The sequence below is a fragment of the Sinocyclocheilus anshuiensis genome, unplaced genomic scaffold (genome assembly GCF_001515605.1).
Source record: "Sinocyclocheilus anshuiensis isolate Anshui unplaced genomic scaffold, SAMN03320099.WGS_v1.1 scaffold319, whole genome shotgun sequence".
Classification (NCBI taxonomy): domain Eukaryota; kingdom Metazoa; phylum Chordata; class Actinopteri; order Cypriniformes; family Cyprinidae; genus Sinocyclocheilus; species Sinocyclocheilus anshuiensis.
In genome coordinates this window covers 328,298-339,702 of record NW_015552566.1, presented here as the reverse complement: position 1 = coordinate 339,702, position 11,405 = coordinate 328,298, and the positions used below count along the sequence as shown (strand labels likewise).

Below are 11,405 nucleotides of genomic sequence, written 5' to 3'. Positions count from 1 at the left end.
TTCTATAGGGTTCAGGTCAGGGAACTGGAATGGCCATAGCAAAAGATTGGTTTTGTGACAAGTGACCCATTTTTGTGTTGTTTTTAAGGTTTGTTTTTGGATTATTGTACGGTTGGAAGATCCAAACATGGTTTTCTAACATTTCTTTAAGATTTCTTACAGTCAGTCACTTTTTGATTTTTTATCTGTGTATTTGAGAAAAACATTTATTTCATAATGAGATTTTCCCCCATTTTCAGTTGTTTTAATTCAATGAAAGGTTAGATATTTGTGAATTGTTTTTTAATAAAAGATCAAAATGATTAACAATGCAGATTTATTTTCACAGCCTTCTTTGATCATATTTACCAAGAGTGCCAATAATTCTGACCACGACTGTATACGACTTATCCCGGGAAAGTCTGATGCCTATTATTAGACAGAATTTCCTCCAAAAACAGCTCAGGAAATGTGAGTAAAAAAGTGTGCAGATTCCATGTGGGCCTAGTGATAACCTCCACATCCATCCTTCCTTAATGGACGTGACCTCGTGGTCACCTTGGTTACGCCGTTTCTCTAGAAGGCGAATTTCGTTGAAGTGTTGTATTAAAGTAATGATTGCCTCCTGCCGAGAAAAGGCCTTTATGATCTATTAATATTCAAGCGCTTACAGGTGGTTTGGCTGTAAAGCAAATACATAAACATTCTCCTTCGTTACACTTGAATGTGGATCAAATGAACTGTGGGCACCTTTTTCCTCCTCCCACCTACTTTTTTCCCCTCCCACCTACTTTTTTCCCCTCCCTTCCTCAAAGCTCTCAATTGAATTGTGGATGTGGTTTCGTAGCTAAGAGCGTTGAGTGCCTCTCCAAGCCAGCATGCCCACAGGAGCAGTGTACCATGTTTAAAGAGCATATCCTTGGTACCAGCGTGCCTAGATAAACAGTGTCCCTGGCCGCACGATGCTGTGAAACGTGCTCGCAAGCCCCCTTTGGAATCCACAGCAGTCATCCCTGCTGGCCAGAGGAATGGAAACTGGAGACGGCATTACATCTGCCCGGCTCACCGCGAAACACTGCACAGTCACCGCGCCAGGCCCCAATCTGCCACCCCGTCCTCGACTCCACACACACACAAACACGAGCCGCCTCCAGGTTGGATCAAACAGCCCAGCTTTTAGAAGTTCTCACTTAGTCTGTAAAAGATTAACAAGTTATTGACTGCATGTTGACCCATGCCGGTCTCCTCCTCTCTTTAGTACTGTTATCTGATGGTTGGAGTGAGGGTGGCCTCCGGACTAAGTGAGTGTTGCTCGCTCAAGGCTTGAGTGGGCGGCTTTGATGTGAGATGTGCAACCCTGTGTATGTACTGTATGTATGTGTGTGTGTGTGTGTGTGTGTTCCACAGCTTTCATAAACACCTCCACAATTGCAGCATGACAGGAGAGGAGGCCGTCCAATGGACTCACAAAGGACCACAAACACACATGCACGCACGCTCGTGCTTTTACAACTAATGTGGGCAGCCACAAGGACAAAATGCTGTGATTGATGTGTTTATTTGTTCTTTTTTTTTCTTTGCATAAAGTTCGTGTCTGCGGTATTAGAGCGCACCGATTCCCAACGTCCGCCCTTTAAAGGTTTATCCACATGTTTATAATTTGAGATTTCCTCTTTTTCAAAGGTCTTAGACGAGTGTTGTTAATTTGAAAGGGATACTTTTGTTTCAGTTTTCCGACTTTGCCAAGTTGGAGGTCTCTACTTGCTGCTGAGATCATCGAGTTGATCGGGGAAAATGGCTAAGACACTTTTGAAATAAAGCATGGCTGTGAGGAGGTTTCGCAGATGTTTTGTGTTTAAAGACTTGTTAAGGGGAGAACAACAAAATTATGAATGCGAGTATGAAGAATTACTCTACAATTTTTGGTGTCGAATACCGGTTTGTTTGGGGTGCCTTTTAGCGAGAAACAGCCAAATCTCCTTGAAAGGATAATCTGGGTTACTTTTTGTCTGCGATGTGTTTCGCAGTTCATATAAACGCAGACCGTCCTAACTTGCAGAAGTAAACTGCTTTTGATGATTTAAAATTTTAAAAGCTTTGAAATACAAATCGACAAACACAGTATTTACATGCATTTTAAAATTGGATTTTAGGGTAATTTCAGACCTGTAGATAATTTGCATTATTCCCAATTGCGACTTCAGATGTTACAATGCTGCGTTTTATTCGTTGTTTATATATATATATATATATATATATACAGTTAGAGCAGGAATCAAGACTTTGTTGGGACACTATTCTTGCAGTGCATCCATTTTGTAGCCGAGCAATGACTTTTTAAGCTAAAGAGCATTATTTTACTGGGATGACTAAAACACTCACCCACAGAATTAGACACTAATGCTTTTTGAATACTGCATTTCCTATTATGAATTAAGATACAGCTTGGTTCATTGGTCCGTTGGGTAGCTCAAATACACAAAACCCCCATTTACTCACATAATTTCTCGTTAAAAGTCATAAATTACTCTTTTGCCTTGACGTCGAGGTGTTATAAATAGGATGTGTCAAAAATTGCTTTAACATCTCAGGTTCCTTAACATTTTATGGCTGCTTACCAGCACAGAGAAGCTCTCTTTTTAATTTAGCTTCCCACAGGCTAACCAACTGACGCCCCTTCGCGAGGCCCTGTATTTCAACAAGGCCACAAAAGCCCCAGCGCTCGGTTTCCATTCTCCACTGGCTTTTGGAGAACAGAGTGTACCATCAGCAAACTTGTGTCCCAACAAGCTGGCCAAGCCTCATCTGTCAAAGCCAGGGTGAGCGCGAGAGCGGCGGGGTGAGGGATAGGAAGCTCCCAGATAAACATACCGCAGCGCCTAAACTCCTAATCAGTCTGCGCTTCCGTTTGTAGCCTCTATAATTAGAAGGCACTCTCTTCCATGTATTCCCAGTTGACGCAAATGCTTCTTGTGGCTTGGCACCTCATTTGGGGCGTGGGTTAGTTTATGGCCAGGCCGTAACTTGGTTTAGTCTTCTGATACAGCATAAATAGCTAACCGCTGTCTAATTCACTGGTCGACTCTGTTTTTCTTTTTCGTAGGCGCAATCTCAGCGTGACCCTTCCTTCGCTGCCACAACCCATCCCCATTGCTTCCTGTCTTAATGTTCAATGAGATGGCAAAGCCACACCTAAAGCAGATGCTATTCCTAAGTGTGAAAACGAAAATAACGCGGGCAGAAATAGGACAGATGAGCTCATCTAGGATGGCCGCTGTTCCATTGTCATGTGTGCGGGACTTCGTCTGATCTTCCGACGATATCCTCCTTTTTAGATTTGTCAGACCACCCAATAAATGCTCGCCACAAATTAAACCCCTCTGTGAACTCGACATTAGAGATTCAGCATTGGAAAATCACTAATTATTGCCATCTTAAATTACAGCAGTGAGATCGAGAGCCAGCAGCTAAATCCATCTTAATCGTAGTGTTGGAGAAACTTTCCAAAGCGGTAGTGACCAGACTTTCATGTGTGTGGAAAATAGCCTGTAGAGCTGTCACACTGTTTTTAGGAATAAGTTGTATGCGGCATTGCGTTGCCATGAAGGTTCGCTTCAGGGTTTTTTTTTTCTGGTGTGGTTTAGTAAGTGTGTTGTTTACAGTAAGAGCTTATACTTTCTGTAGTTTCGCTAACTTCAAATAAAAGTGGGAAAATGAGAGGCCCTGTCATCAGAGGTTCCACTTGGGTTCTCCTGCGGTTGTGTTTAAAACAGATCCATATACTCTCTGGCCTGGACAGCTGAGGGAAGATCTTGGCATGCAGTTAATTCTAGAACACAAATTGCACGATTATGATTACCCTTTACAACCATGTAAACGTGTCTCATGAAATGCTCAGTACTTGACGGCAGTCTGGGTGCCATCGTTTTTGACTTGCAGTATGTTCTTCTCAGTTTAAGCCCAGAATTGGTGCACTTAAAGCAAGTAAATGTTCAAATGAGATTTATATATATATTTCGAGTGGCACTTCCTGCCACTTTCATTGATAGATGAACATGGACTATTACTAGGCCACAATTCAGAAAGACTGAATTAATTTTGATCCCATCACCAGTTCCCAAATCCACATGGTAAACCCCAAGAAAATTTAACTAGGGCTGGGAAAATCCTAAAAACTTAAAAAGCATGGAGGAACATTTCTGTAGCCTCAGGAAATAAATGCTGCATTGGTTGCTTTGAATGATCCATATTAATCAAGCATTATATTATTTTCCACTTATATATAAATTATATTTTTTCCATTTCCTGAGGCTGTGCTAATGTTTTATCCCAATTTCTATTGCTATATTTTCTTAAGTATGTGCCTTTCATCATGCTGCTCCAAAACTTTTGATTTGTTTTTATGTTATCATTGCAATAAATTGCAGTTCATCTCAGAAAACTGTGATTAGTTATGTCACTTTTTTTAATCACAGCCCTTAATTCATCACTTCCTGTGTCACAAATACTTTAGTTGTGCTAAGAAGGTGCACTATGGTGAAATAAATGGCACTTTTCTTTTTCTGATCTACAGGTATGTTACTGGTGACTGCAGACACCCTTGGCCATGACTTCCACGTTTTCCAAATCTTGACTCACCCGTGGGAATCTTCCCAGAGTGCGGTTCATCATCTATACACGCTTCACAGAGGAGAGACTGAGGCTAAGGTAAGAACACACATGTACACACATTTACATAAAAGCTTTTCCTTACTTTCAGCACTGTCCTTTAGCACGCACATATGGTACAAACTCATAAACATGTATCCTCCAAATGGAAGATGTATCAACAACAAAAAGAAACTGTCTTGCATTCAAGTAATACATGGACAGTGTGGGATATTAATTCAAACTTCAAAGCTCCTCGTTCCATCCCTTGCTCACACGCACATGCCTATGTACACTCAGGCTATTTTCGGGGGAGTTATTGAGATGAAATATTGCCTTTCCGGACTCTTTTAATCATTAGCATAATCATTTAAAGTCTTTGTGGGCCACCCACAACTGTTTACGGTTGCCTGTGCTTGTATGGCTCTAGAAATGTGCAATTTGAACATGCTTTTCATCGTCGGTGAATCCCTGCATGTTTTCTAAATACTGTCAAGAGACATAAGACTTGGTACCACTGAGCTCCAGAACACGGTTCTGTTGTCTCTGGCTTTTTTGTAGTATGTAGGGCAGTGTATGTTAGACAAAAAGTGTTGGTATGACCCATCTGATTGTTCTTAAACATGACTATGAGATACATAGTCCCTTGCTACTGCAGTATACATGAAAAATATGAGTGTAACTGTAATCTGAAGATCTAGTTACTGTTCAACTGTCCACCAACTAAAGGTTAAGAGCATCAGGGCTTTTCCATAGTCACAGCACATTAATTTTTTTTGTACCTGGAGAACTTTTGCCCCCAGTTCAAAACAAATTTACGTGGATCCACGTGAAATATTTGTGCTCTCAGCAGTTAGTCTTTGCTTATTCTAAAACTTCCTCCCCTGTGGCTCCCATGTTCAGTTTTCAACCCTCTGGAATCCGAAGACCTGAAACTATTAGTGTTGCCAATGTGTTTTCAATCACCAAGGCTGCAAAAAAAGAGAAAAGTTGCTAAAAATACCTCAGACGGCTGGTGAGAGCTTAGATTGTGCTCCTGACCGGAGCTTTTACTCTTGCTTGGGGTCAAGCTTGGGGCTTGTAACACCTATGATATCTTAGGCTATGAGGTCATGGACGAGAGGACATTCCCACTGGGACAATATGGTCGCACTTGTGACTTTACACCACTCTCTCTTAAATCCCGGGAAATAGGCCCTTGGCAGAACTGAATATAGACTCCGTAATTTTCCCATTTCATCCCAGCTTTATAAATTACGAATGTAGAACAACTAATGGTGTTATTTGAAACAGAATTGGGCTTTGTAATTTGTCCATCCATTTAGCCAGATGTTTGTTGCATTTTTGCCCCACTTAAGCGCAGTAAAATATAGTTTACAATTTACAACTAGAACATAATTACTTCTTTACTGCTGTGAAAACTAGAATCGTTAGTATCACCTGGCAGGTTTGATTGCTTGGAGAAGTAACAGCACATCTCTATTCAAGTCACTTGAATACATTTTGAATAAAATTTTATTTTATTTTATACTTTATTTTATTTTATTTTATTCTTTAAAGTGATTTTATCTGTATATCATTTTAATTTAATTTAATAAAAAAAAAATTCACTTTAATATTCTATTTTTAATTATTTTTTTTATTTACTGTTTTAATAGTCTTTTAAATATATTTTTTAACATAATAGTATTATTTTTTTTGTATATTAAAATGCCATTTTATTTTAATTTTTACTTTGTAACAGTTATTCTTTATGTTTTATTTTTTTTAAAGTTAGTTATTACTTGGCTACTAGTTAGGTTAAGGCAATGTACAGTGGCCTCAAAATATATTTGATCAAACATATTGATCATTCTTCAATCCATTTATTTATTTTTGTTTATGTATGTTAATATTTTAAACCAAAACAAGATGGTCAAATCCACATGCTTTTTTGTATTTATGTAACGTTACTCAGGTTGAATAGTTGAAGCGGACATCTAAGGACATGATCTGATCATTAGCGTCTGCCAAGCCTTGGTAATCTATCTGGGTGCTTTAAAGTTTAATTTACTTTTGTGATCTATTGGGTTATTGCACAAATCAGTTTGGGAAATAACTGCAGTGATTTAGTTTTCCTCTCTTCTAAATGCTGTTTCATCCATTTAGTCTTGCAGCTGTTCCACAACAATATCTCCTTCAGTTGGCAAATCGTAAGGTTTTATTTGCTTAAGTAGAACTAATATTTATTCCGAAAGGGCCTAGACCCTTACTTACTCAGCCAGTGTCATGTTTGGATATGCACACAAACCTGATCTCTGCTCTAGTTCATAGACTCACACTCTCGCAGTCTTCCTGACACGTTCGATGTCTAAAAGCATGCCAGACATATTTCTCCCAATTTAAATCCTTCATTACATGACAAATATTAACACTGCAGTGGAAGAAAAACTGTACCTTATTCGCATATGAGTGCCATGTAACTGAAGCACAGTCAAGTGTTATGTCTATAAGAAAGACTTGTCGTTTTTAACTCCTATTGCACTTATTTATTAAGCCCATTAGTGTATGTTTTCTTCTTCTTCCTTTTTTATGTTTTCCCAATTCTCTTTGTCCCTTTACCCTTCAAGTGCACTCTGAGCCAGGTGAAAAAGGCCAAATTGCAGGCTGGTTACTGGTCCGTGGGTGAAGTTTAAGTTCTTCTCGTTCCTGCTCCTTATATTGAAGGTGTGATTACTTTACCCGGCACCTCCAGGCATGGCAAAGAGCTGGAACCGAGTGTGTAAAACATTCTCATTTTCCCTCCTCTGTGAGCACAGGGCCGAGGTGGCCTGCAGCTCCGCTGTGATGAGAAAGGTGGTTAATCTGTCACCGACTCATGCCAGGTTTGCTGCCTGGCCATGCGTTGGCTTTGATCTGGCATTGTAAACAGCACAAACTGCAGAAAGCAAGCACCCTCCAAGACGCATTATCTTGAGCAGAACAAATAAAAGGAGTGATAATGCCTTGTGGGCGGGTGCAGGCACCCGGCCTTATCTGACTGGCTGATTGACTGTGCTTGTACTGACTCCCAGCCTGCTCCGGACTGACCTTAGTGTGCGTGAAGGTAAATAACCCACCAGGCTGCGTTGCCTAAAGCCATACACTGTTTTAGCTGTTCTGAGCAGCACATGACTGACCAAACAGCTCATTTGATTTATGTCTGATTAACTAATTTATAGATCTCAGTCCTTGTCTTTGGTCACCTAAATCTTATTTTTACACCTCCAGGTGAAAATCTCTGGAGTGGCGTCGTCCCCGAACAGGAAATGATCATTGATCTTAATTCATTTGCTCATCTCTGAGTTGGCGTATTCAGCGTGAGACTGATCTGAGACAGATAGAGCAGAATGACCTAGAATCAGACAGATCTCCAGACAGCTGCATTCCAGTAGCTGATGGCTATCCATAAAAAGAGCCGTAAAAAAGTAATTAGCTGAACCTTGCTGACGGCAGAGTGTTGTATGGTAAAGCCAAGTGTATGGTCTCTGGACCATGTCTTGGAGAAGGTCTACCATTAGTTTCATAGAGCTTCATTCACATAGGGCACGTTCTTGTATTCAAAAACAGAATAGTATTTCAAGACGCTGTCATGTAAAACTATGCTCATGATGCAAGATGCTGAAAAAACAGGGTGTGCTTCTACGGCCATCTGATGCATGTATACACAGACCAACAATTTAAAAATAGCCTAGACTGAACATAAGAGTGGTAAACACAAGAAGCACGGGACACACTGTTGCAGTTACATGGTTCATCTATTTTAAGATTTTTAAATACATAAGCCAGGTTAGATATTCAGGTTTTTCATGCCATTACCCAAGATCTGGTGATCAGTTCCGAAACCTCTTCCCAGCGCCTAGGCGTGATTATAAAGACCTCTTTCTCATTCCTCTCAAGTGTTTCATAACACATTTTTTAGAGATTTTATCTGTTTATCTTTGCCAGAAACTTTCTTATGACTAGCACCAGAGAAAATGCATACAGAAGTCAGGTTGCATTCCTTAAAGTTGCCATGAAATTAAAACTAAATGCATGTTATTGATATTATTGTGAATGATTCATCCATGCATACATTTCATTTTTTTAATATACACACTGCCATTCAAAAGTTTGGGATCAGTAAGATTTTTTATATTTTTTAATGGAGTCTCTTTTGCTCATCAAGGCTGTATTTATTTGATCAAAAATACAGAAAAAACAGTAATATTATGAAATAATATTGCAATTTCTAATATTGGTTTTCTATTTTAATATACTTTTAAATATAATTTATTTCTGTGAAGCAAAGCTGAATTTTCATCAGCCATTACTCCAGTCTTCAGTGTCACATGATCCTTCAGAAATCCTTCTAATATGCTGATTTATTATCAGTGTTGAAACTGTTGTGCTGCTTAATATTTTTTTGGAACCTGTGATACTTTTTTGATTCTTTGATGAATAAATAGTATAAATAGTTAAAAAGAACAGCATTTATTCAAAATTGAAATCTATTATATCTATTCTATGATATCACTTTTTATCCATTTAACACATTAACACATTGCTGAATAAAAGTATTAATTTCTTAAAAAAAAGTTACTGACCCCAAATTTTTGAATAGTAAAGTATATTGTAACAAATTACTATTTTGAATAAACACTGATCTTTTTAACTATATATATATATATATATATATATATGTGTGTGTGTGTGTGTGTGTGTGTATATGTATATGTTTTTATCCTAGTAATTTTAATTCAAATATTACTCTGTTGATGTGTGGCAGACTTCTCCAATAATTTAGTCCTCCTCTTCCACTGAAAGCTTGCTTTCAGATCTGCTTTCATCCAATCAACAACCAATGGATAGAACCAAGTCCACACTACATTTTTTTTTACATTCATGTTTATTTGTATAGTGCTTTTCATGATACAAATCATTGCAAACAAAGCAGCTTTACAGAAAATGAAAGTTTCTACATTACATTTAGGAGTAGTTTATCAGTGGTGACTATGTCAAGGTGATGTCCATTTGGCAGAAATGCACAGTAAAAATCATGCAATTAGTTAATGACATGAATTCAAAGAAATGGTGAACACTATTAACAGCAATGATTATATGTTGTGATCAAACTTACAGAACAATTTGGTAGTTTTGTATCTTGGTTCAGGGTTGTCATCATCTGAGGTCCTTGGAGGGGTTGGCATCATCTCTTCTCAGGCCCAACCAAGCAAAGAATGATAATGTCCCAATACAAAAGAAGATCCACTACCTCTGTTACATTCTGACTTTAAGCCACATTTTGAAGGAAAGGCATTACTGTATTGTTCATGCTGTTTACTCAAGACCCTACACTCCTGTAATGGTGATTTCATACATTTTAATGGTGATTGTTCATTTTCAAATCCGAACCAACGCAAAGCTGAAAGCTTCTTTCCTTTGTCTTCTCTTACCCTTGCTCTAGGTGCAGGACATCTGCTTCAGCCATGACTGCCGCTGGGTGGTGATCAGTACTCTTCGTGGTACCTCTCATGTCTTTCCCATCAATCCATATGGTGGAGCGCCATGTGCACGCACGCACATGTCTCCACGTGTGGTCAATCGCATGAGCCGTTTCCAGAAGAGTGCCGGACTGGAGGAGATCGAGCAAGAGCTGAGCAGCAAACAGGGCGGCCGGTGTAGCCCCATTCCTGGCCTCTCTAGTAGCCCATCTGGATCACCACTACATGGTTAGCAAACGCTTTTTTTTTTGGGAAACATTATGCACCTCTTACACTTCTGCAATCGTTCATAAGTTAGTAACACTAGTCGTTCGGGTGAAAACCTACTGAGATGGAAAATTGTAAATTTTTAATTAATTACTCTGGACTATTTTTTATATATTTTTAGTAACATATTGAATTAAATAGAAATTCTAATATGTAATATTTACATTTTTCATGCATTTATGTTTCTTGAATTCATTTTCACTAAGCTAATAGCCATCTTACTAGAATTTGAATTGGAGCATGTAGATCCTGGCCATTCAGGGGTTAACTGAGTCACCCTACCAGACCTTGTGATTGAGCCTGTTGACCTCTGTTACAACACTGTGATGTTTGTCAAACACTGTCCCTGGCTGCAAACACACTTACACAGACCACATCTCAACGTTACGTACATACACACCCACTCACCCACCCACACACACACACACACACACACACACACACACACACACTTCTCATCTCTGTGCTGATTGCCACAGGAGCTGGTACGCCTGTCAGTGTTGTTTGCCCATCAGCACGCCCTACTCCATAAAGCAGAGGTCTGATTAATCAATACCCCCGTGCTCACCGAAAGCACCCCGCTGATACGGACACAGGAGACTCCAGTCAGCCGCGGGGTGTTTGCAGAGCTTCCCAAAGCACTCAAGAGAGCCTCACTTTCTCTGTCACCCAAAGTCATATATCAAATGACACTACACTGACGCTTCAAAAAATAGTTGACTAAATTAAGTAAAGTAAATGTAAATCAGTAAATGTAAACAATATTTATTTATTTATAAAATTTAGAAGCCTCAGAATAATGTATCAAAATAATCTGTTTGGCTAATGCATTGCGTCTTGCTGATTTTCAGCATCACCACATTTTTAAAGTTAAAATTGAAATCTTATGGACTATATAAATATAATTTACTATTATTTATTTATTTATTATTAATTTAATGTAATATTTTTAGAAGCTGCTTTTATCCAGATCTGAATACAGATCTAAGCATTAAAATAATCTATTTGACT

At 38.9% G+C, this 11,405-nt stretch overlaps 1 protein-coding gene across 1 annotated transcript in view; it reads left to right on the top strand.

The window, feature by feature from the left end:
- Positions 1–11,405, top strand: part of bcas3 (BCAS3 microtubule associated cell migration factor) — a 238,299-nt gene that overhangs the window by 45,787 nt on the left and 181,107 nt on the right. Inside the window, exons 14-15 of the mRNA XM_016455623.1 lie at positions 4,553–4,686; positions 10,091–10,355. Coding sequence (XP_016311109.1) covers positions 4,553–4,686; positions 10,091–10,355 — 399 coding nt within the window. The remainder of the gene's footprint in view (positions 1–4,552; positions 4,687–10,090; positions 10,356–11,405) is intronic.